General features: G+C 41.1%; 1 protein-coding gene across 1 annotated transcript in view; it reads left to right on the top strand.

Moving 5' to 3' along the window:
• Positions 1–27,338, top strand: part of EXT1 (exostosin glycosyltransferase 1) — a 271,179-nt gene that overhangs the window by 222,823 nt on the left and 21,018 nt on the right. The window contains exons 2-5 of the mRNA XM_074943921.1: positions 11,051–11,144; positions 13,203–13,310; positions 21,405–21,524; positions 26,152–26,284. Coding sequence (XP_074800022.1) covers positions 11,051–11,144; positions 13,203–13,310; positions 21,405–21,524; positions 26,152–26,284 — 455 coding nt within the window. The remainder of the gene's footprint in view (positions 1–11,050; positions 11,145–13,202; positions 13,311–21,404; positions 21,525–26,151; positions 26,285–27,338) is intronic.

Here is a 27,338-nt window from a genome sequence, read left to right on the forward strand (position 1 = left end):
AGTGTTTAATTTCTATAGTGCCCTATTGTAGTTCAGATCTTGCAACCACCTGATGTTTGAAGACCCTGTGCCCCAGTACGTCTTCACGTGGATCCAATTGCTTGCATTTCTACAGAATCTACTAACTTCATCCCTATTTTAACGTATACGATTTTTCAATGTAACCACTTCTCTTTCTCTAGCCAGTTAAAGTATCCAGTTACCCCTAGTTATCAAAGCATACAACTTTTGAAATGTTAATCCCCGGCAACATAGACCTTATATGTTTTTACTCCAAATTTTCAGTACAAAGCTATTTTTGTAAAAAAAATAATAATAAAGAAAGATTGGGGGGGTCTCCACTAAATGATCATCAACTTGAATACTAGCAGGGGTTGACATAGTAGAGGCCTCACAATAATATCTTTATTTCTCTCTGGTCTAAGTCTTTCAAGTATGTCATGTAATCTCGAAATTAGAATAGGTGGCAGATGAATTAAAACTTGTTTCTTTGTTCAGAAAATGCAGTATGGATTTTCCTTTGTTTGGGTCTTTAATCTAAACTAATGCTTTAATAACTGAAATTCCAATGGTAGCTTTTAAAGCTAGGGAAGAAATCAATCGGGAGGTTTTAACTTGCATCAGAAAGATACTGCAAAGGGCTTTTGTAGCTGGAGTTTGGGAGCTTTTCAGAGATCATTATTGGGACCTGATAAGGATGATATGGCATGTGTGTTTGACACTCCATAGTTGCTTCACTAATAGCAGGAGGTTAACTCTCTAACAGAGCCAGTTGGAGAAGGTGTACAATATCAAGTGCCCCATTTTTCAAAGTTAGTTATCAGCTCCACTTTTGCTGCATGTCTGTGGATCAGGATATCTGCAGTATCAAATGCTGGTGATTGCATCTCATGTTAACTGTATTTTATTGGGCAAAGTACTAGGGAACATAGCTTAATGGTTAGACCAGGACTTGGGAGACTTGGATTTCATTCCTGGCTCTGTATTTGACTTGGTGAACAAGTACTCCATGCAGCATTTTCCCCATCTGTGAAATGGAGATGAGGAAAAATCACAGAGGGATTGAGTCTTTATATATAAAAGTCTGAAAAGCGTTTTGTGATTTTCAGAGGATGGGAGGTGCCATAGCAAAGTATACTTAATCATTATTCCAAAGCATCCTATAGGAAACATTACTGCCCTGATGTGCTATGACTTGGATAATCTAACAGATCATTCTCATCTTTAACCGCTAAGAGTCCGTGACCCTGTCAGACTTTGGCCCTCATGCATTTCAGGAGACTAGAATATTTAAGGATTTGGAAATGGATGTGATCATGTACTTCAGAGGGGGAAGAGTTAGGCCAGCAACGAGTACTTCTGGAAACCCCACCCACACAATGCGTGTGCATGCATGCAAACATATAACGCATCTGAAAAAAAAATACTTGCCCACTCTGCCAGAATGCATAGTACTCACTGTGCGTCTGTGTACATTTGTGTTTGTTAGTGAGATGAAAAAACTTCTGTTGTCTCCGTCCATGGACTTTTCTGATTCCTCTTCATTGTGTGTATTGATTACTTCAGAAGTGTTGGTGTGAAACATAAGCGCTTGCAAGATTTTAAAACCAAAGGAATGTTAGACCCGCAATGGAGGTCTCCCTATGGGATGGGGAGAATCACAATGTGTATTGATAGATAGATATATCCCAACAGGAAGAGCTAATGACTTTGTTTTAAAAGCGGCTTTTAAGACACTAAATTAATGGGTTGTTCTTAATTGGCCATAATGCTGTCTAAAGAGATACCCTGAAGAAGTTTGACTCTCACTCGGCGGCATTGTTACAGTAGAACCTATCTGGAGTATTAGTCAGTTAACAGCTTTAAACACCAAAAGCTGCTGGCCAGAGAGGAACTGCTGTTTTAGTAAAAGAGTAATAATCTAAGGGCACATGACCCTATAAGCCAATTGGTTTCTGTTTGGCAGTCCAAAGGATGTGCATCTTGTACATATGTGATATAGATTTATAATACAGACAGTGCTTGTATATTTAGTCAAAATGTCCTGTACTGTGAAATCATGAAAACGTATTTTATTTAATAGAACATACTATTACTTTAATGGCTTCTGTATCAAAGTATTTTTATGTGTAACATGGCACTGAATAGAGTGCAACTATGCAGCCATTAAAGGCTGTAAAAATTATTTAAAATTCTTTAGTGTCCATCTTAACTGTACAATAGCCCTGGTATTGTCATAGTAGATTCCAAATTACTTTTTTTTTCCAGTTTTTCTTTTATAGTGATCTTTCATTTTATGGGGGAGAAGATGGTAGTTTGTACATGCTTAGGCATAAATATGATAGAAAACGTTTTCACCTTGAAATTAGTTGTTCAAAGATTCTTAAGCTTTGTTTCCCATGTTGGATGTAGAAGAGAGTTTTGCAGTAGTTGTCAGATTCCTCCTTGCCTGTGTAGAATTCAACGGCTCTTAGTAGCTATAGCTCTGCAGAAAATACAGTATCTTCATGTACACTACTACTGCTACACATATACCGTGGCATATTTTGGAAACTTGCAGCTAGGGTACTATGGCTGGCTGATTCAATGTTAATGAACCAGACTGAATGAAATACTCCAATGGCTGCCTTTCGGCACTTGGCAAGAAAATCCTTTTTATGTTAGTTTCAAGGTCGTCAGATATCATTATAGCCATGTATTAAAAATTTCAAAGAAAGGAGGCAGTGTGTTTGATTTATAGAATAATTATCTAGCTTTAGCTCTAACTTGGCTGTGGCAGTGGTTTTGCAGGCACTTGAAAATTAAATCCATTTTTTATGGCACTATAAGGTATTATCTCACAGCAAATGATAATTAAACACCTGTGAAATCAATTAGCCCTTTAAGCAGGGGGAAAAAAGTTTTCCATTTATGTTTTTACACCTCCAAACTTTTTCTAATTCCAAAACCAGCACTTGTGGAGAGGGAAATAAGATGTCAACCAATAGCATGTTAGCTTTCAATAAAATCATCCCTAAATTTTGCTCAGCCTTAATCCTGGTGTAGCCAGTTTGTGGTAAAGGCACTCTTCCAACTCGGATGCATTAGTCTTTAGAGCTCACTATTAGGCAACTCTGTCTGACACACAGCTGAGCTGTCAGGTTTTCTACAAAGGGAGTTATTCACTTTGTGTTTTCAATGCCAAGTTTTACCTGACAGTTTACTTAAAAGCGTTACCTTAATGGAAATGAAGCAACAAGGCATTCCATGTGACAGAATGGGTTTTTCTTCAGGATCTCTAGCCAGTAGTTCAGAGCCACCTGCATTAAGAATTCATATGCTGAAAACTGACTGCTTGGTTAAGACCTGAAACTTAATACACTGGAAAAGTAGGAAACACTTTGCCATTTAGCCCTGTGTTAAATGTGCGTTTACTAACTCTCTTTGTAACACTTTAACTGATCCAGATGCGCCTTCTGGAAGATGCAGTGTGCTTCTATGGGGTTTACAGATTCAGGAAAGAAGCAGTGGATGTATTTGATTGTATGCCATAGCAATTTTTGGCTTGCAAAAGAAAAGGCAGCGCTAGTCCCATTTGACATCCCCAACGGTATGTGCTCATTACTGCCATGACAGAAGGCTCCCTGCCAACGATGAGCTCCTGCATCCTCCAGAAGATTTATTAAGTGTGGCGCTTTTAAAATATATACAGCTGGGCAAAGCCCTCTCTTGTTTGTCTTGGGTTCTGCTCCTCCACTTTCAGATAAATTTTCCAGGTAGAATTTAAAGATGTATTTTACAAATGTGTACTAAATAATCTGGGGTGAAGACCAGATTGTGTAGTAGGCAGGTCAGAGTACTGGGTGTCAAGACTCCTGAGTTCTGTCTCGAACACTGCCAGACCTGTTGTGTGATATAGAGCAGGTTATTCTGCCTCTGTTTTTCCATCTGTAAAATGGAGATGATGATGATGTCTCATAGGAATGTTCTCAGGCTTACATAATTATTTGTACAGGGCTATGTGATTCATGGCTGAAAGGGGTTATGTAAGTATAAAGTAGTATCATATATGATTAAATCGACTCAGTTCCCTGTCTAGAGTGAAAGAGCCCAGCTTTGAGAAAGGGGTGGGAGTGACTGGAAAGAACTAAATTTAAGAGTTAAAAAAAAAAAAAAAAAAAGAGGTACTAGTAATTAATAGTGAAAATGGTTCCCAGGGAAGTTTATAATCTCTTAAGTGTAGTGACAAGGGGAAATAGTTAAGCTCTAAGAAAGAATGCATGTCATGGCTGATTAGTCACTGCAGAGCCTCTGCAGACCGCTCATACTGGTTGGGATAATGGTGAACCAGGAATTCCAAGCAGCTGTCTAATCCAAGCACTGATTGACAAGGTCGGTACATCAAAAAAAAGCAGCATGTTGGATCAAGAAGTTAAAATTGTCAGACCATTCTGCGGAGCAGCATTTCTCATTCTGATAATTGCCCGCATGGCGTTCTGGTGTTTACACCTGCATGATAGATGGGGCCATGCATGTTTTCTCAGCTATGGGTGGTAGCAGGGAGGGGATATTTCAATTAGAGTGTGAATAAATTAGAATTGATTATAAATAGGGCTATTTGTTTGTACTACCTAAAAAGGTATTAGCTGTGAACCTGGTATACTTAATCATTGTGGAAGGGAGCCGGAAAGTTAATAAAACACACTGCAGATCCTTACAGAGGAATGTGAGCCTTCGGTTAAATCTTTAGTTTTTTGTTTTAAAAACTCAACCAACAATTTAAAGGCACATACACTGTGGTGTGTGTTAAGAATTTTTAATGGAGCAGTCTAAACAATGCACAAAATTGGCAGTAATAAGTTATGTTCATATGAAAGTGGAAAGTGAGGGAGCACACAAATGTGAACAACAAATCATAGATGCCCTCAGATCCAGTTCCTCCATTATGGAATTCCTTTCCATCAGAAATTTGGGAGCACCCTGGAAATAAATATGTGTAGAGCAAAATGGAAAACTCCTCTCTTTATGAACATTTCCTACAATATCACTCCCTGAAGATTAACTGACAATACTGTGCTAACAATAAGCAACAGAAATCATGTAACACCTAAATAACAGTAATAACTAAAAAACTGCCCACCCACACGACAGCCGTTTAATGCAAGGGAGAATACAAGGCAGCTCTTTAAGCTTGATTTGTGGAATTTTTGTGGGCACTTCAAAGTCACAGTGATGAGTAAAACATAGCTAGCTGGATAAATACAAAGTACCTAGATACACAAATGAATCAGAGGGTGCCCCCAATAAAACAAGAATTGGGACTTCAGTGTTACAGGAACCATAGTGGTACAAACTAAAACAAACACGTAACCCAAAACTTCCCAGGATCTTCACACAGTACTGACCAATGGGGATTCTTTTACAGTTCTGAAAACAGGTGAACCTGCACATTGCTAGGAAAAAGCCTAACTCGATGGATCTCTTCTAAGTAGCTAATATATAGATATACACATACACTCTACCCATACATTACTGCAATTAAAGTGAGAGGCCTCTCACGTAGATAAGCATTTTTGTCCTGTGAAAGCATCAAACTACCAGCCAATCCAAATATTACTTAATCAGGTCATCTTGAAGTTAATGCCAAAATCCCACTTAGGGTATATGTTAACTGTAAGCTTTATATAATAAGCTTAACTCGTCCTCTATAGCAGTAGTTCTCAACCAGGGGTCTGGGGCCCTATGGGGAGTTGAGAGCAGGTTTCAGGGCATCTGCCAAGCAGGGCTGGCATTAGACTTTCTGGGGCCCAGGGCAGAAAGCCAAAGCCGCACCACCTAAGGCTGAAGCCTGGGGCTCCAAGCTCCACCATGCGGGGCTGAATCCAAAGCCTGAGCAACTTAGCTTCACAGGGCCCCCTGTGGCATGGGGCCCCAAGCAGCTGCTCTGCTTGCTACCCCCTAACCTTGGCCCTGGCTGTTATGTGCAGAAAAAACAGTTGTGGGACAGATGGGCCGTGGAGTTTTTATAGCATGGGGGGGAGGAGGCTCAAAAAGGAAAAGGTTGAGAACCCCTACTTTCTTGCCTACACAGACAAACACATACTGGTTCATTTAAATGGGGCCCAGAGTGTGCCTAAGTTGGCGCAGGGAATTCATCCCAACTTACCAGAAAATGTAACTTGTCTGCATATCCAGTGAGTGGTCATTTTATGATATTGTCCAGTATCAAAATGTACATATGAGAAAGAGAAAGCTAAGCTAGCCATGTGAATCTTAAATCTGAGGTTAACATCTCAGAATGTAACATGGCATTGGTTAAACATCAATATAGCAGCACCCGTGTTTGTGTATTTTTTCCTTTCTTTAATGTTTTGTTAAGTTTGACCTGAATAAATCAGATGCAAACATCAGTCCTCATCTCTCCCAGCGTTTCTTTCCTACCTCTTCCAGGACTTTTTTGAGAATTCAGTCGACTGATTATGTGTTGAATTCCTCCACCTCGCCTCCCTCACCTTCACAAAATGAACTCCTCAGCACGCATCTGCATTGGGGAAACAATGTTCGATACTTTAGAGCATTATTTTCCTCATGGAAGAAATCTGTTGGACCAAGGCAGTCTTCCAAGGGTAGATAAGAGAATGGAAGCTCAAATTCTTGGCGTTTTAGCACTTTGACCCCAAGTGGAGTGGTATTGGGAAGGAAAGCCATAGACTTCAATGAAACTGTGGTAATTTACACTTGCTGAGAATCTGCCTTCCTGGTTTGTGGAGATCTGAGTTCAATTCCTGATCTGCCACAGTCATCCTATGTGTCCTCAAGCAAGTTGTGACGGATGGACAATGTCCTGTAATATCCTGAACAAACTAAATGGAATTAAGATAAACGTCGTTAATCCTTATCAAATTAGGGTTAATACCTTTGGGGTACATTGTATTAAAAATGCAGTTGTGTATGTGGTTGTTGCGGCATTGCATGTACCTTCTCTAGTAGGGGGTGCTAATATAGTTCCTCCGTTATCAACCCTTTGAAGGTACGCATATACTAGTTCAAACTGGATTCTCCAGGGACCAACAGACAAAGAAAGAGTTTTTTAGATAAATAGTCTGGCTGTCAGCTGGCTCCTGGCTTTTTTTCTGAGCTAGCAAACAGACAGGACCCCTGGTCCACGGAGGGCCCCAGGCTTTAGGATAGGATTGGGAGGACTTGGCCAGCTGAGGCCCTGTAAGATTGGGTGCTTGTTCTGAGCTGAAGCTGTGATTAACTTGTAACCACAAGGAATTTCCTTGGGTGGAGGGTTGAAGGACAGCTCCTTCCAGAGCCCATGTTAGAGTTGGGGTGATGTGTGGTAAACTTATTAAAGTACGCTTACTTAGAAAGAGCTGTTTGGTACCTTATAACTGTAGCAATTACACCCATTAACCATCTCTGAAGAGAAAGCAAGCAGGTGTGCTTGGGCAACCTCTCTTTGCTTGGGAGAACATAGTGAAGGCAGGGAACTTGTTCAGCCAAGACATACCCCGGTCAGAAGGGAGTGTGATAGAGTCATAGAAGATTAGGGTTGGAAGAGATCTCAGGAGGTCATCTAGTCCAACCCCCTGCTCAAAGCAGGACTAACCCCCACTAAATCATCCCAGCCAGGGCTTTGTCAAGCTGGGCCTTAAAAACCTCTAAGGATTGAGATTCCACCACCTCTCTAGGTAACCCATTCCAGTGCTTCACCATCCTCCAAGTGAAATAGTTTTTCCTAATAGCAAACTTAGACCTTACAGAATTTACAGTCCCAGAACTGCAAGCACTTACGTGTATACTTCACTTTAAGCATATGAGTAATTGCGTTGACTTTAATGTGACTGTTCACAAGCTTAAAATTAAGTGTGTGAGTGCTTTCAGTTGTGGCCCCTGAGATTCTCAGGTGATAAAATGCTACTTCATCTCCTCCCTGGCAAAGTGAAAGAATACTTTTCCCTCCCCTGCTAAACAACATTTTAAATCCTGGGCAGGGTTTCCATTTTCTACCATGTCTCGTAGAAAAGAGAGGTCTATGTAAGTGCCTGAAACTGAAGTCCTTTTGTTTTTCTGTCGCTCCTCAGCTCCACCCTCTCCAGTGGAAATTTTTTGGCGCCTGTTGTTTTGTAGTCTGTTCTGTGGCTAGGTGTCTGAGTTTTTGCTGTGTAAGAGACAATGACTCCGAGTCCATATCATTCAGAAAGGGACCCAATGAAAGGGTTCTTCTAGCATAATCACCTCACACTTTCAAATAGTTTCAGAAGACCAATAAGTATGTGTGTCAGAATTCCTACTAAGCACATTCTCGGTGCCAGGTGTTGGTCACATTCGTATATTAATTCTTTCGTGGTGGTTGTTACTGCTGGTTTTATTCCCTCTCAGTTTCTGAACCTGCACCTAACATTCTAGCAATACTTCTCAGTTTACCAGAAGCTTTTTGTTCATCTATGAACTGTAGGTAAATTTACCTTATTATAACACTTTTGTGACTCATGTTTTCTTCAGAAGTACATAACAGCATGAAGAAAAATAATACATGAAATGATCTCTGCTGTAGTCCACAGATAAGCACTACTTTTGTATAGGGGACTTCTAAGACATTCATACTCTAATGGTGTCTCAGATTTTCAAATATACTTTGTGTGTGATCTCTACATAGACATTGTGTGTGTAAGCTGTATTATGTACAGTTTTGTTAAAAGATAGTGGGCTGCAGTTTGCATTCAGTGAAATTTGTGTATCTACATTGTCTTCAACATTTCACAGGAATAAATGATGGCAAAATTTAATTCACCGTGTCTGAGGATTTCAAAGAAATAGATTCTTAATCCCAGGGTGTTATCTGATGTGGATTAAATTAGAAATCATTCCTTTCCTGCTGCTATGAAGGACCATATTGACTCACCTTAGAACACTGAAGTTGAAATCCAAGTGAAATTTAGTCATGAAAAGAATCTCTAGTGCAATTCATTAACTGTAGCATGAATCTCATTGATGGGTATGTTACCGTTCTGTGGTTCTGCCCATGTTACATTTGTGGAGTACCGCTTGAAGTGAATGGAAATACATACTTGAAGGTTAGGATAAGGTCTTCTGTGCATATATGGCCAGGCTGTTCATGAGATGAGCAATTAATTACAGGGGAGATGATAAAAAGCACAAATGGCACCTATTGACTTGGAGATGGGAATCTAACTCCACTTTGTGCCTTTGAAAATCTTCCCTCATATCAACTAATCAGTTATAAAAAAAGGTGCACAGTATGAAAATTGCTGGCCTGTTGAGGTCTCTCCTCACTTTTACTCTTCTCATTTCCTTCTCTCTTTTCTGTTGTGATTTTGCAGCTGACGTTTTGTGTGCTTGTTGCAGTCCAGGGTATTAACAGGATTTTAAAGTTTTAGCTAGCTAATGATGGGGACAAATGAGTGAAGTATTCCAACCCTACAGGGGATTCTATTTTTGGTATTTATTAAACTTTCCTGTCGTACAATATATACTGACAGTGATGAGTGTTAGACTTCGTACCATGTGAAAAATGAACATTTTAAATATGGCATCTTTTTTATTCCAGCTTCCTAACCGTTTCCTCCATGTGCTGCATCACTGCAGGCTGTTGAGCTGGGACTTAGTTGCCAATCAATATTCTGTGCTGAGAAAAAGAAATTGCTGCCACTCAGTGGGAAAATATATAACCAAACTTGCGACCTGTTTAAAAAAAATGTCCACTTTGAAGTCTGTTTTGTAGATTTAATTAATGCAACAAGAGTTTTTATTTTACTCTCAGTGGAGATAATCTTAATCCATTCACATCGACCTTTTCTTGTGCAAATTAGCTGTACACGCTTGTTTAAGCAAATGGGCCTTCGGAAGATCTCTTCCTAATGACAGGGTTTATAATTGAAAATTGGCTTACTCCCATCTGTCTGCCCTGTGTGAGAATATAAAAGTAGATCTGTGTATGTGTGTGTGTATATACGCACACACACACATACATATTCATCTTCTATTTATATACATACAAAAAAAATTCTGTGCCTGCAGGCCATGATTAAATTAGATTATTAGAGTTAGAAAATTTCAGTGCCACATGTTACTGTCAAAGTAGCTACTGTCAAAGTAGCACCTGTCTCCAGAGTGCCGGTAACATCTTGAGAAATGAGGGGTATTTAATCTTGATCCTTTTGTCTCAGACCCAGCAGGCTGCAGGGTCAGCTCCATTTACAGTTCCATAGGTTTCCATTAATACAGAAGTACAATTAGCTAATAACTGGCTTGAAACTGTTAGGATTTGATGTGTGTTTTTGGTAAATGGTTTTGAGGTGATTGATGGAATTGGAACAAAAACAGTAGAATCGATCTTAAAGCTTTAATTTTGAGGATCAGAGGTCATTGCAGCTCTATGGTTAATTATCAGAATTTGTTTCTGTGCTTTTTTTCTTCAGCTAATTTCCCCTTCCTCCTCCACCCACCTCCCTCTCCCCCCCCCCCAATAACAACTGATGACCCTTCTTTGTTATTTCCTGATTGATTAGGAAAGATTTGTATGGTATAGCTCAATATTCTGGGCTGTTTTTACAAACGTCTTGCTCAGAGGTGAACAAATTAATGCTTGTTTGTAAATAAATCTGGTTCACTATGTGTAGAGTCTTGAAACCCTGTTTTCGTGAAGACAGTTGGTCTTAATTGTCTGTATTTTCCTTTCAAACTCAGAGCTCCCCCAAAGATATTTCAGCAGTAAAAAACACCATATGTATATTCATAATAACAAAATTGATGATTCCAAAGGCAAAATCCCTTTTGTCTATTCTCTGTTAACCGCATTGATTGCCTTTCTATTACAAACAAAAAAGAGGTGGGAGGGAGAAGTGGAGGAGAGGAAGAAAAAGACACAGAGAGAAATGTGTAACCTGATGGTGAGCGTACAGACATGGACTTGATTGGAGATGATTTTATCCAGATGTATATCAGCAGATGTTTGCATTTTCATGCACATTTTCTCTAAGACTCATCGTTAATTTGATTTTCTCTTTCTTATCTCCCTCCATCACCACCCTGTTCCTGTTAGGTATGATTATCGTGAAATGCTGCACAATGCCACTTTCTGTCTGGTTCCCCGTGGCCGCAGGCTTGGATCCTTCAGGTTTCTGGAGGCTCTGCAGGTAAGAGCTGGGAATTAAAACATTGACTGTGCTGGTTGGAATTCAGCTGGTGATATCAAGAGGTGGTGTTTGGGGTTGTGTTTAATTTCCCTAGTGGGCAATAATCCACACTGTGGAAGCCTCTAGTCACGCTTATGAAGCAATTGGCAGCTTCTTCACAGGAGGGGCTCGGCACTGAGCTCATCTGAAAGCTGAATTGCATTGCCTCCATGAAGAGGGTTTCCCTGCTCATTGTAGAGGAGGCAAAGTCGGATTCGTTTAGAGCGCTGTTTGCCCAACTGAATCTGGATTCCCAGGGGAGACCTTGACCTGTTCTAGCAAGTCCTGGGGCAATAAACATAGCTTATTGTTTTCAGCTGAAGCAAACTTGCCTACACGTTGTTTGCTGGGCTGCATCCTTAATGTGCAGATGATGGTTCTGTTCTGCTACTTCCCATCTGAAAGTAATGCAGCAAGAAGGACATTCAAACCGGCTGCTGTCTGTGTGTTTAAAATAGTCTTCTGTATTGTGTCAGAGGCGGGACTCCCCAACTTCTCTTCACCTTTTGAAATCTTTCAGTCAGCAAGATGCTCTCTTTTGTTTGGCTAGCAATGGAGAGCAAAGGCACAAGGTTTGAAAATCCTGTGACAGGCAGTGTGGTTCAGTAGATAGAACACTGGAGCAGGTGTCAGGTAACGAGGGTTCTATTCCTACCTCTCCTACTGAGCCACTCTGTCTCCCCCTGCCAAAGTCACTTCTCTCCTGTTTCCCCTCCCCTAAGCACTGCAGTAAGAGTCAACAACTCCTACCTTCTGGTCTTTACTAAGATACTGACTACCTGTGTTACTTCACCTAGGGTCACATCACCCTTTTTCTCTGGTATTCCCACTCTATACCTACTTCCCAGGGAAGTTGTGAGGCTTAATGAATGGTCTGTGAAGAATTCTGAAGATGAAAACTCTGCAAATTGTTGTTGTGTTGGGTGGGTTTTAGACAGTGTAATGTGGTTTCCTTACCAACGGACAGAATCTTTACCCATTGCAAATACTGCTGTAGCATAGACTTGACTAGATCAACGTTACTGCACAGAATTAGAGAGCAAGAGAGAGAGAGAGAATGTACTGCAATTAGAAAACTTCCCCAGTGTTCCACTTATTACTGGGCATGGGAAAGACCAGCTCATTTATTGTACGGTCTGGGCAATAATTCAGACCAGTTAAATCTGGCTTGGTCTAGAAGAAACTGAACCACCACAGCAATGGCCTGATCCAAATCCCACTGAACTCAGTGCGAGCCTTTCCACTGACTTCAACAGACTTTGAATCAGGTCTCAAGTTCTGGTCCGATTGACGAATAGGTGGCGGTGAATTTATTTATTATACAGAACCAGTAATGTAGTGTTTACTAAACATTACACAATTATGGTTGGTGCCCCAAAGAGTTTACATTTTAACAATAGCACATAGTATATCGGACATACTGGCAGAACAAAAGTTGGTGATAAATGAGTGATATATGTATATATTTAAACATAAAGTCAATGGATTAAATTTTCCAAACTGGTCTCTCTGACTGTGGCTAGGTTTTGTATGTGCAGTTGTTTGCAAGCACAGAACGTGTACTACGATGTACAAAGTGGATAACTAAACATCTAGCCTTATGGAAAAGAGTTATAGAGTTAAATATCAAATACATTTTCAAAGGGTTTTTCTTAAACCATCTTATGTAATTTAATAGAGAATTACCTCCCTAGAGAACTCTGTAGTTGTTCCACAAAACATCTACATCCGAGTGTAAATTCTCCTTTGTACATGCAAAATCAGGGTTTCCCTGCATGCAAACAAATGTGGAGCCTGTTTGGGGAGTGGAGATCAGCTGGAATCTTGGCAGATGTATTGTTATGTCTGCCTTGTAGGGCTCTTTGCCGGTTTTCTTTTTTAATGTCTTTCATGAGAGCTTGGGTCCTGACTCCTGCAGAAAATGCCAATAATTCAATTTGTATGCACTTCAAAGTTTGTGCTAATCAATGACCACACACTCAGTGCCTCTTCTAACGCTTGCAATTCCTCTCTCTGCAGGCTGCCTGTGTCCCAGTTATGCTTAGCAATGGATGGGAGTTGCCATTTTCCGAAGTGATTGATTGGAACCAAGCTGCCGTCATAGGGGATGAGCGACTGTTATTACAGGTAAGAAAACGTCTGTGGCCTTCAGCATATTGCTAGAACGCCCACTAAGCTTGTCGGAAGATGAATCCGAAAGGTCAGTCAGGGTTAGGGTCACTGTAAATATGAACCCATTTATTATGACATCATTCATTTTCTGACCGGAAGATCGCTCAGACATTGTTAAACACAGCAGAAACTTTTTAAGAGTATCAAATTTCTTTTGGATGCCTCTCTAATATGATGCCCTCCGTTATCTACAAACTCCATGCCCTAGGATGGACACATCATTTGGGAACAATTGCTGCCCCCTGTACTTGCGCTGCAGAATACCTGACTCTGCAAAGAGACCTGTTGATGTAGATTGCTGTATGTACAGGGAGATGGGGACACTGAAGATGTTACCTGTGGAGTAAGGTGCTACCCAACGTTGGTGTGGGAGGCAGAATCTGTCCCTTACTTTTCTGTACCTCACTTTTTCATTTTTAGGAGTGATGTTACTTATCTCCGCGAAGTGTTGTGGGACTCAATTAATTGTTTATCTCCATGAGGGAGAATGAAAGAGGGCTATAGAATTGCCAGTTAGTGTTACGTTATTACAGTCTTTATCGGCTTCTTTCTTAAAGGCACTCAAAGATTGTTTTTCCTATTTCTATAATACTATTTCCGTGTTTTCTTCCAAATCAGTTAGAAGCCAAAGTATACAGTAATATCATTAAGGAAACACCATTGAAAATCAATTTCTCCAGTGCAGCACCTATTAAAGGATGAGCAAAGCTGTGGCTGTAGTCCATTGGCTGGGGCACTAAACTGAGATGTGGATTCTAGATTTCTGGCTCTGCCATTGAACTCCTGTGTGATCTTGGACAAATCAAGTATCGCTGTGTGCCTCAGTTTCCCCCTGCAGTAAAATGGGCATCATGATTCTTCTGTGATTTCTAAAGCACTTTGAGGCAAATGGGTGAAGTGCCAAATTTTAAAGGTATTTAAGTACTGAGGCACTAGAAATTAATATGAGCTAGGTGCTCATCCCTTTTGAAAATCCCCCTAGAGACACTCTTCTGCATCTTTAGTTCATGAAATTAGGGATTTAAATAATATGTAAACAGTAATTGTGTAACCGATTAAAATTCTATCGGTTACACGGTTAAACGTTTACCTGGGGAACTAGGGGCGCAGCACCCCCACATTTTAGAATCATAGAATCATAGAACTGGAAGGGACCTCAAGAGGTCATCTAGTCAAGTCCACTGCACTCAAGGCAGGACTAAGTATTATCTAGACCATCGCTGACAGGTGTTTTTCCAACCTGCTCTTAAAAATCCCCAATGATGGAGATTCCACAACCTCCCTAGGCAATTTATTACAGTGCTTAACCACCCTGACAGTTAGGAAGATTTTTCTAATGTCCAACCTAAACCACCCTTGCTGCAATTTAAGCCCATTGCTTATTATCCTATCTGCAGAGGTTAAGAAGGACAATTTTTCTCCCTCCTCCTTGTAACAACCTTTTATGTACTTGAAAACTGTTATCATGTCCCCTCTCATAGAATATCAGGGTTGGAAGGGACCTCAGGAGGTCATCTAGTCCAACCCCCTGCTCAAAGCAGGGCCAATCCCCAATTTTTGCCCCAGATCCCTAAATGGCCCCCTCAAGGATTGAACTCACAATCCTGGGTTTAGCAGGCCAATGCTCAAACCACTGAGCTATCCATCCCACTCTCAGTCTTCTCTTCTCCAGACTAAGCAAACCCAGTTTTTTCAATCTTCCCTCATAGGTCATGTTTTCTAGACCTTTAGTCATTTTTGTTGCTCTTCTCTGGACTTTCTCCAATTTGTCCACATCTTTCCTGAAATGTGGCACCCAGAACTGGACAAAATACTCCAGTTGAGCCCTAATCATCACGGAGTAGAGCAGAAGAATTACTTCTCGTGTCTTGCTTACAGTACTCCTGCTAATACATCCCAGAATGATGTTTGCTTTTTTTGCAACAGTTACACTGTTGACTCATATTTAGCTTGTGATCTACTATGACCCCCCAGATCCCTTTCCACAGTATTCCTTCCTAGGTAGTTATTTCCCATTTTGTATGTGTGCAGCTGATTGTTCCTTCCTAAGTGGAGTACTTTGCATTTGTCCTTATTGAATTTCATCCTATTTACTTCAGACCATTTCTCCAGTTTGTCCAGATCATTTTGAATTTTAATCCTATCCTCCAAAGCACTTGCAACCCCTCCCAGCTTCGTATCGTCCACAAACTTTATAAGTTTACTCTCTATGCCATTTTCTAAATCACTGATGAAGATATTGAACAGAACCAGACCCAGAACCAATCCCTGCAGGACCCCACTCTTTATGCACTTCCAGCATGACTGTGAACCACTGATAACTACTCTCTGGGAATGATTTTCCAACCAATTATGCACCCATCTTATAGTAGCTCCATCTAGGTTGCATTTCCCTAGTTTGTTTATGGGAAGGTCATGCGAGACAGTATCGAAAGCTTTACTAAAATCAAGGTATACCACATCTACCACTTCCCCCCATCCACAAGGCTTGTTACCCTGTCAAAGAAAACTGTCAGGTTGGTTTGACACAATTTGTTCTTGACAAATCCATGCTGACTGTTATTTATCACCTTATTATCTTCTAGGTGTTTGCAAATTGATTGCTTAATTATTTGCTCCATTATCTTTCCGGGTAAGAAGTTAAGCTGACTAGTCTGTAATTCCCCAGGTTGTCCTTATTTCCCTTTTTATAGACTGGCACTATATTTGCCCTTTTCCAGTCTTCTGGAATGTCTCCTGTCTTCCATGACTTTTCAAAGATAATTGCTAATGGCTCAGATATCTCCTCAGTCAGTTCCTTGAGTATTCTAGGACGCATTTCATCAGGCCCTGGTGATTTGAGGACATCTAACTTGTCCTAGTAATTTTTGACTTGTTCTTTCCCTATTTTAGACTCTGCTTCTACCTCATTTTCACTGGCATTCACTATGTTAGACGTCCAGTCTCCACCAACCTTCTTGGTGAAAACCGAAACAAAGAAGTCATTAAGCACCTCTGCCATTTCCACATTCTCCATTATTGTCTTTCCCCTCTCATTGAGTAATGGGCCTACTCTGTCCTTGGTCTTCCTCTTGCTTCTAATGTATTTGTAGAATGTTTTCTTGTTTCCTTTTATATCCCTAGCTAGTTTGATCTCATTTTGTGCCTTGGCTTTTCTAATTTTGTCCCTACATACTTGTGTTATTTGTTTATATTCATCCTTTGACCGAGTTTCCACTCTTTGTAGGACTCTTTTTTGAGTTTCGTATCATTGAGGATCTCCTGGTTAAGCCAGGGTGGCCTCTTGCCATATTTCCTATCTTTCCTATGCAGTGGGATAGTTTTGCTCTTTTGCCCTTAATAATGTCTCTTTGAAAAACTGCCAACTGTCTTCAATTGTTTTTCCCCTTAGACTTGCTTCCCATGGGATTTTACCTGCCAACTCCCTGAGTTTGCTAAAGTCTGCCTTCTTGAAATCCATTGTCTTTATTGTGCTGTTCTCCCTCCCACCATTCCTTAGAATCCTGAACTCTACCATTTCATGATCACTTTTACCCAAGTTGCCTTCCACTTTCAAATTCTCAGCCAGTTCCTCCCTATTTGTCAAAATCAAATCTAGAACAGCCTCTCCCCTAGTAGCTTTCTCCACCTTCTGAAATAAAAAATTGTCTCCAATACATTCCAAGAACTTGTTGGATAGTCTGTGCCCTGTTGTGTTATTTTCCCAGCAGATGTCTGGGTAGTTGAAGTCCCCCATCCCCACCAAGTCCTGTGCTTTGGATAATTTTATTAATTGTTTAAAAAAAGACTCATCCACCTCTTCTTCCTGGCTAAGTGGTCTGTTGTAGACCCCTCCCATGACATCATCCTTATTTTTTACCCCTTTTATTCTTACCCAGAGACTTTCAACAAGTCTGTCTCTTATTTCTATCTCAACCTCAGTCCAAGTGTGTACATTTTTAATATATAAGGCAACACCTCCTCCCTTTTTTCCCTGCCTGTCCTTCCTGAGCAAGCTGTACCCTGCTATACCGATATTCCGGACATGTGTATTATCCCACCAAGTCTCCGTGATGCCAACTATGTCATAGTTGTGTTTATTTACTAGCATTTCGAGTTCTTCCTGCTTATTCCCCGTACTTCTCGCATTAGTATACAGACATCTAAGATACTGATTTGATTTCTCCACACACCGCCCACCCCGAGTTCTGTCTTGTCTCTCCCTTATTTCTGCTATAACAGTTGAAATATTTTCTGTGGGGCTCCGCTGCTTCCCCCCCAAGCCTGGGGCTCTGCTGCCACCTGGCATGCCAGCCATGGGACTGGCAGCCTGGAGTGACCCCAAGCGCGCCGGGATGCTGGGCAGCAGCAGAGGACCGGCAGAGGGCAGCAGCCGAGGTGCCGGGCGCACACGGATACCGGGATGGTGGACAGCAGCAGAGCCCCAGGTGTGGCAGCAGCAGGGACCCTGGGAGGAGTTTAACTGTTAACCGCTTAAACTCTTAGGTCCCTAGACGAAATACCTTTAAAAATCTCACCCCAAAATCCCTACTTAAGAGAGAACTATTCTGATTAATTTAATTGCAAGTATAAAAATAAGATAATTTTTTGCTTCAAAGGACAACACGTTTTTGTAAGCAAAATTATTTTAAAAAAATATAATTTTCTGATCTTGTGCCTTCCTGTAACGTTCTCTTCACAGCTGCTTCCTTACTGAACAGCTACGGCACCGTTATTAACAGTGTTTGTAAAGTGCTGGCACAGAGCCTGAATGTCTGCTCTGGGAAATGTTTCTGTTATGTTGCAGTTTTTCATTTCCTGTTTTAGAACAGCTCGGATGTTTTTATTTGCATATTCTTGTTACCATAGAACCAGTTTAGCTCGAGTCTTAATTTAGTCTTCCTGTATTTATTTTTGTAGGGTTATCTTTTTTGCCCTTTTGTTACTGAAATGACCTTTTATTAAGACATCATCTAGTTCTAATAATTCCAGTGTAATCCTGCCAGATTAGTATTAATATGTCATTTTCCACACCTGACTTTCTGGAAAAATAGATTAATAACTAATAGGCAAACACAGTTAAAATGGGAGCTGTGATTTTGCTTTCCAGCTGTTCTAACAGGCCAGGCACACAGGCAGGCTAAGGAATTCTCTAACCTTGGCACAATGTTTATGGGCACATACTTGAAGCAGTCTTCTGTACAACGATAACCTTTTCAACTTTCGGGGTCAGAATTGCTTCTGCATTACAAAGGAGTGAGCATGCCATAGTTGGAGACGGGTGTTAATTTCATTTTGTGTCCAGCGCAAGATCAAGCCCTGTGGAATCGTGTGGTGCCATGAAACATTTATGTCTATTAGAAGTTATGCCCCATGGCCATACTAAAATGCAGTCACAATAATATGATTGCTGCTGATAATGGTGCTGTTAACACGCATCACTATACTCCCATACTTACAGGAACCTAATAGAAAACAATCGACTTTATAATCCATAGCAGAGGACTGAATTTTGTAGTACAGTGGTATAAACTCAAATAGTAAGATGCCTCATTTGTATACAGGCAGTCCTCCAACTTACGACACAAATGGTTCCTTACAATTGCTTCATAAGTAGCAACTTGAACCCGCAGTCTACTCCATTGCGGGACTGAGCATCGTAAATGTGAAACCTGTAGTCGTAAGTCAAGTCAGGGTGTCAATGTAGAAGCGTCGTAAGTGCCGTTTGTCATAACTCAAAGTCGTAAAGTCGAGGACTGCCTGTATACATTTTAACTGTTTCCCTGTGCCCCACCCTTCCTGTGTTGCTCCTTTTACAGGAAGGATCAAGCAAAAGACTCTGATATGCCATAGGCCTCTTATCACCCTGACTATTTTGCTTCTATATGGTATCCCACTCCCGTGGTTCCTTGTCCTTTTAAGCCCCAATTCAAGGTCTGAGGATATGTCTGTACTGCAGTGGAAGTGAGGTTGTGATTGTAGCCCATCTAGACATACCTGAGCTAGCTTTAATCTACCTAATGTGGGTACTTATGGCAGTGAAGCTGTAACAGCACAAACTTCAGTGCAAACTGTACAAGCCAGCCTGAAACCCTGGGTAACTATTGGGGTGGCTTGCTTGTGCTGATGTTTGTGCTGCCAGGGCTTCACTGCTATCAGGGTGTGAGTTGCCTAGATTAAAGCTAGCATGGGTGTGTCTGCACATGCCACAATCTCACACACACACACACACACACACCCTGATTGCAGTGTAGACAAACCCTTAAATTGTAAGATCTTTGGGGCAGAAATTGTCTCTTACCATTTGTACAGCACCTAACAATGTGGAGCCATGATCCTGTCTGGGAGTTGTGGGCACTACCTGAATGCAAATGAGACAGAATAATAACAGTATAACATCTACATAACCCTCCTGAATCTCTTTACATATCAAACCTTAAAACTTTGAATCCTGTTCTGGAGCAGGTTTCTTATGGAACAATTTCCTGTAGATGTGTATGAAACTGAGGATATGACTCAACTGCACCATAATCTTTGCCACCAAACTCTTTCAGAACATTATATGAAGAATAATTGTATTCTAATTGGGGATATTTTACGTGGGAAGTGTGTGTGTGTGTGTGTGTGTATTAGGGATGTGGGTGTTTAGGTTAATCTAATAACTAGATGGACGATGATGATAATGCCATGTATCAAAGCAAACTTTGGTGCCTGTGTAATTAGCCCTGAAAGTAAATATATGAAAGGTTTGTGAGAAATAAGAGAAGGAGAATGAGGTGGCCTGATTGGAAATAATTAGAAGTAGGTACCAAAGCAAAATAACTCCCCATTCCTACAAGAAGTGAACACACCCACACTACACTGAAGGGGACTGATTCTCATTTATACTTAGGCCGCTAGCACCACTCTGACAGTGTAAAGAGATCTTGAAGTTGGAATAAATTACAGTTACACCCACTCTGATGGCCTCTTACATGGCCAGAGAAGTGAGTATGGAGACCTTAGGGCTTGTCTACATGGAGAATTAATGGGAAAATTAGTACAAAATAGCCAGGGTGTGAATTTAAAGGGCAACAGCTGTTTCCCACCAACTCCCCACTTTTTTGCCATTTAGGTTAATCTGCTTCCAGAGAGGACTAACCTAACCTGCACAAAGGAATTCTTAATGCAAAATAAGTGTCCACATGGGGTGCTAATGTGGAGTAGTTATTCCCCTCTAGCTGTTCTGCACTAGCTAGTCCAAGCTTTTTCCCTGAGTAGACAAACTCTTAGTGTAAATGAGAATCAGGCTTTTAAGAAGCTAAATACTAGTCTGTACAGATGCCAGACTCTCTCCAAAGGGTGTGGGGAATGTGGGTTCACACACACACACCCCTCTGATCTGGTTTGCAGGAAGAGGAATGGTAGGATTTATTTTTTCATTTATAAGGAAAGTTCTACCAGAATTAAAGCTGTACAGTGTGTCCAATGAAAAATATCATTGTTTTTTCCTTGTAAATAGCAGATGTTGGAGGGACTTGTTTTCCGATTCCACCAAGGGATGGCTTTGCTGCAGATGCTGTGATGGTTTCTTCAGGGAATTTGTGTTGCCACGTTATAGTGACTGCAATCTCAGATCCCTTTAATATACTTTCAGAATGGAGATCATTGTCAGACTCTAAACACCCGCAGCTACTAGTATTTTAAATTAGTGGTTTGCAAAAAGCTGTGTGCGCAAGGGATTTACTGAAAAGTTCCACACAGTGACTTTCCACAGCTCCAGAAGGGGGAAAAGTAGCAATTGCCTCAATAGAAACAACTTTCTTAAAAAATGGAGAATTGCTAGTAAATCCTAAGGTTGGCCAATAGGCTCAAATACCAAAGGTCACAAAGGGTGCCGCTCATTCATTTTCCAGTCGCTGTTCTTTAGCTGTTAATTCACATATCTGTGTCAGGTGGGGGTACTGGCTGACACTGAATCTGTGTTGCTGGGTAGGAGCAGAGCTAGTTTGGGATTCTCAAGTGTGTATTAATTTGATCAGGTTACATTGTTTTCCACACCATCTGATTGTAGTGCACCTTGTCTTACAGATTCCTTCTACAATCAGGTCTATCCATCAGGATAAAATCCTAGCACTTAGACAGCAGACACAGTTCTTGTGGGAGGCTTATTTTTCTTCAGTTGAGAAGATTGTATTGACCACACTAGAGGTGAGTAACAATTCTCAGATATTAGTCAGAGCAGAGATGTTCCTTAATATGTCTGCCACACTCCGTGCTGAGCTGTTATATGTGTGACCTTGGCTTTCGTGACATGTGATTGGTCACTGGAAAAACCTTCAGCAGCTTGATAACTTTTCTCCCCTAAGGAAATATTTTCTTCATTATTTGAATCCACATAAGAAAACTGACATGGTGACAAATAGGAGCCATCCGACACGTGGAAAAGTTGTCTTGTGCCATCACAGTTTCTCAAGGCTTTATGGCTGATGAATCAGTATTCCTGTCATTCATAGTGAATGTGATCCTTTACAGGACCTTATTAGAACTCATTCTGGAAAAAATATAATTGAAAAGCCCCATTTCTCCAATTCCCCCTTAACGTTTTGATGCCCTTTCACAGGTCTCTTGTTCTGGAAGTGGCAGCTTGTAAGTCACCTGAGACTTATCAAATGTGTACATTTCCAAGGAGAGATAGAAGGTGACATACAGAAGAAAGTCAAAATTATGCATAGGAGTCCAGCTGTGGACAGCCAGAGCCCACTGTACTCCAGCCATTCTTCCTCCTTACACCAGCAAGGGTTGTGGAGAAGGAAGTATACACTGGTTCTTTACTCACTGTGATCTCTCCTGCAATTGGGGTATCCCCAGCTCCCTTTGTTTCATTTACAGAATCTGTCCGCAAGGCCCTCAAGTGCAACTTTAGGGCTGAATTGAAACATCTTCAATAATGTGGCCATAGTTGTCAGTTGACTAAGGGATGGTTAGTAATAATTGTAGCTAGGATTTGGAAGATACCAGCTAAGAAGCTTGAGCAAAAAAGACTCTGAGGATAGAACAGGGCAGGAGCTGCAAGGTTTTAATTTAATGAAACCAAGTCAGGCATATCGTACCTTTTGTTTTTTGAATCCAGGATAAGCAATCTCACAGAACCACTTCTATGTAGAGAAGGCAAATTAACAATAATTCTGTTCAGTGGAAAATAACATGCATGCTCAGGTGCTCGTTCCAGAGTCCAACAATCACCAGAAAAGCCTGAATTGTTTTCTTTGCGAAAGAGAGAAAATAAAAGGTTTGTTTTTTATTTAGGTGTCGGAAGTTGGTAAGATCAAATGTGCCCTCTGCTTAAAATTTGATGTGGGGAGAGTAAATCATATAGTTGGAGAGGGAATGGATTTATTCTGGTAGTTACTTTCAGTCTCTAACTATAATGCCATAGTACTGCAATATCTTGATGATCCTACATATCATTTAGTCACCTCCTGTCTGGACTACAGCAATGCGATATATCTGGGCATGAAGCCATCAGCCCTTAGGAAATTTCAAAGGGTATAGAATGCTGCAGCATGTCTCCTCAGCAACACGGGCTACCATGAGCACATGAGACCTGTCCACTGCTCTCTATGCTGGCTTCCTGTAGAATATCAACTCAAGTTCAAAGTTGTGAAGGTCTTATCTTCAGGATGTTCAATGGCCTCCGCCCCGCATATCATCACCAAAAGCTCCAGGATGAAACCCTTGGTGAATAACTGCATGGCTCTTGAGTGCCATGGACCTTTGTGCCTTGAGGGCAAAGCTTGGCTGTGCAGGTGACAGCTTTCTCTGGGGGCTGGGCTGACACCGTGGGGGGATGGGAGGAAGGACTATTGCAAAATTCCTCATCGTCTGCTCCAAGTGCAAGGTGCACTTCTTCAACCTCCCTTCTCCAATTGCAACACAGAGCCGCGTAGAAATTTAAGAAACAGAAACCAGCCCTACACAGCTTACACAGTTCTCCCCTGGGAATAGGAGAAGTGAGAGAGAATAACCACATTGACAAACATTTAGTGCACTACTGGAAGGCACTCAGACACTACAGCAATGAACCTGTATAAGACAGAATAATTTGGGGAGGCGGGGGCCAAAATATTGGTGCCAGCAACATATTCCATGTAGACATGACAGGTAGGGATAGGATACAGAGGGACCTAGACAAATTGGAGGATTGGGCCAAAAGAAATCTGATGAGGTTCAACAAGGACAAGTGCAGAATCCTGCACTTAGGACGGAAGAACCCCATGCACCGCTACAGACTAGGGACCGAATGGCTCGGCAGCAGTTCTGCAGAAAAGGACCTAGGGGTTACAGTGGACGAGAAGTTGTATATGAGTCAACAGTGTGCCCTTGTTGCCAAGAAGGCCAATGGCATTTTGGGATGTATAAGTAGGGGCATTGCCAGCAGATCGAGGGACGTGATCGTTCCCCTCTATTCGACATTGGTGAGGCCTCATCTGGAGTACTGTGTCCAGTTTTGGGCCCCACACTACAAGAAGGATGTGGAAAAATTGGAAAGAGTCCAGCGGAGGGCAACAAAAATGATTAGGGGACTGGAACACATGACTTATGAGGAGAGGCTGAGGGAACTGGGGATGTTTAGTCTTCAGAAGAGAAGAATGAGGGGGGATTTGATAGCTACTTTCAACTACCTGAAGGGGGGTTCCAAAGAGGATGGCTCTAGACTGTTCTCAGCGGTAGCAGATGACAGAACAAGGAGTAATGGTCTCAAGTTGCAGTGAGGGAGATTTAGGTTGGATATTAGGAAAAAAATTTTCACTAGGAGGGTGGTGAAACAGTGGAATGCGTTACCTAGGGAGGTGGTGGAATCTCCTTCCCTAGAAGTTTTTAAGGTCAGGCTTGACAAAGCCCTGGCTGGGATGGTTTAGTCGGGGATCAGTCCTGCTTTGAGCAGGGGGTTGGACTAGTTGACCTCCTGAGGTCCCTTCCAACCCTGATATTCTATGATTCTATCCAGCCGGAGTGCCTAACCTCCTCATTATAAAACTGCCCGTGTTCCACAATCACCAGAGAGCCTCAAAAGCTGGTGCCGGTATTTAGAAATCTCTGCAAGACATTTAGCAAATTACCATATGCTTTTTGTATTTGAATTGATTTAGCTCTTCATGGATTCCTTTCCTCCTTTTCTATTTCCTTTCCTTCGAGTTTTCTTTTCTCCACACCATTTTTATAGGCTGCAAGGATTCTTGTATTTGCCAGAAGTGCCATACATTAATCTGCCATCCGTTAAATGTGAGTTATTCCACAGGTTGGCTTCCTAGCCTACGGAGTAACAGTATCAGATTTGTATGCCTCACATGCAATAAAGGTTGCATATGTTGCATGACATCAGAAGTTTGTTTCAAGATTAAACTATTTTTTGCTTTGTGTACATGGAAAGATAATCAAATGTGAGCCGTGTGTTTCCCCTGAGGCATTGTCGGCTATCAGAGCAGTGGAAAATTGTACAGTCTATGAATACCTACTCATCATATAAACCTGCAGACTACTACTTATCTATTTTTGTATCAGTTCTGAGAAAACGGGATGGGGGAGGGCCAGAGGAGCTAGTTCATCTAGTTCTTCATCAGATGGTAGAAGATGTGCATTTTCTCGTTTCTCTCTGCATTGTCTAGTTTCTTGCTATGTTCAGTGGCATAAATTAAAGGAGGGGAGAAGGCAGTCACTGCCTTTCCCCCACCTTCCCACACAAAACACCCATGGCTGAAGCATGTAACTTTATATCTATTAACAGAAATAGGTAGAGATGCACTTGAGAGTATAACATCACAGCCTTGAGTCCTCTGTTCTTACGTGAAAAGTGCTGCTGGTTTGATGTTAAGATTGTCCCTGTGAATTTCCCATGTAATCACAAATTTTAGGAAATGACCATTTGGGACAGCCTTCATTCACATGCTGTAGCACCCTAATGTCACATTACCCTCATGCCCTTGGAGGCTCCTTACCTCTACAGCTAACTCAATCAATAGCTCTTCCTACACATGTGGACTTTGCTTTCAAATTTTGTGTGCCTACACCTTGAGTATATAGGATTAGTTTTATCATCGCAAACATATCGCACTGTTAATGTTATTCTATAGACTGTGTTACACAGGAAGTGAGACTAGATCGTCTAATGGCCCTTTCAAAGACACACATCTTTTCCCTGCTCCAAAAAGCTTGCACTAGTAGTTGCCCAAATTTCTTTCCATGCTGGATGAAATCGGAACTTTTGGAACCACACCGTGGCGGACAGTTATCTGTAACATGTGTATGGGGTCTGATGTAATTAGTCACTTTGTCACATAATAACTTTATTATAAAGTAAAGGGAAAAATATCAGCCCAGCCTGTTTGGCTTGGAAGTCTGTCTTTGTGTATTTAAAAGTTTTCATTATCTCAAAATAACATCCATCTTTTGTAATTCCATTCTTGACTAATTATTTTATGCAAGTCATGGATGGTAAACTCTAGAATGAACTAATCAGGCTTGCAACTGACAAGTGATTTTAGATGGAAAAATATTTCACTTTAAATGCAGAATCTAATGAATTGCGAGATCCCTATGTCCGCAGAGACTAATGAGATAGTTTGAATACTGTTATCCAAGGCCTCAAACTGCCGAGAATGTGCAAGTGTATAGGTTCAGTGTCGTTTTTAAAAGAGATTAAACAGGAATGCCAAGTAATTTGTGTCTCGCTGCTTTCTACAAAATGTGTAGCGATTGCAGTCTGTCAGAGTTGCTGAAGACTCTACCAGTGGCCATTACAACCTATTTACAAATCACTACCTTTCTTATTTTCCAGATTATTCAGGACAGAATATTTAAGCACATATCACGTAACAGTTTAATATGGAACAAACATCCTGGAGGCTTATTTGTATTGCCACAGTATTCCTCGTATCTGGGAGATTTTCCTTACTACTATGCTAATCTAGGTGAGTGAATCCTTGCTTCTGGACCTCACACATATTGGGGTATTGTTGATTTCTGGATGGTGTGTTGTAAATGGCTCACCAGAAATATCTAGTTAACGGTATTCTTGTTTATCCTGTCCTCCAAAACAGTGGCTTTCAACCTTTCCAGACTACTGTATCCTTTTCGGGAGTCTAATTTGTCTTGCGTACCCCAAGTTTCACCTCACTTAAAAATTACTTGCTTAAAAATCAGACATAAAAATACAGAAGTGTCACAGCCCCCATTACTGAAAAATTGTTTACATTCTCATTTTACCATATACTTATAAAATAAATCAATTGGAATATAAATATTGTACTTACATTTCATTGTATAGTATATACAGCAGAATAAACAAGTCATTGTCTATGAAATTTTAGTTTGTACTGACTTCACTAGTGCTTTTTACATGGCCTGTTGTAAAATTAGTTACCCCCGGAAGACCTCTGTGTACCCCCAGGGATATACCTACCCTTGCTTGAGAACCACTGCCCCAAAACACTGCCCCCTGCTGGATGGAATGTCATTGACTGACCTGCATAAATACAGGATATCATGTCACCCCTCTAATAGCTGCCACTTACAAAGAATATTGTAACAAATCCATGTCGTCCCTGCACTTTCTGGTTATCATTATGTTGCAGATCAGTAGCTGGCAACTTCATGGCAACACTGGTTTGCATTCGTTGCTTAGCTCAGCTTGACAATACTCGGAGACAACAGAAGTTATTCACAAAGAATGGTGGTTCTCTGAGTTACTTGTCAATATAGATCCATCCTCACTTCTTTAGAGTCTCTGTATGGATTCTGATTGAGTGGGAGGAACTGAGAAAGTTTGATCACTGGCTCCTTTATGCAAAGACTGAATGTTGAATTCTGCAAGGGAACATGCCTGCAGCCTCAACAGTCACTGCTTACCAGGGTTCCAATTCCGGTGCCATCAGCAAAGGTGTGACAGGCTGCTCAAAGAACCACTGTTACAGTGTAAAAGGAAAAGTTGGACGTTGAGTTGTTGTGGAAGAAGAACTAAGAGGA

This window comes from Natator depressus, chromosome 2, assembly GCF_965152275.1.
Source record: "Natator depressus isolate rNatDep1 chromosome 2, rNatDep2.hap1, whole genome shotgun sequence".
NCBI classification, from domain to species: Eukaryota; Metazoa; Chordata; order Testudines; family Cheloniidae; genus Natator; species Natator depressus.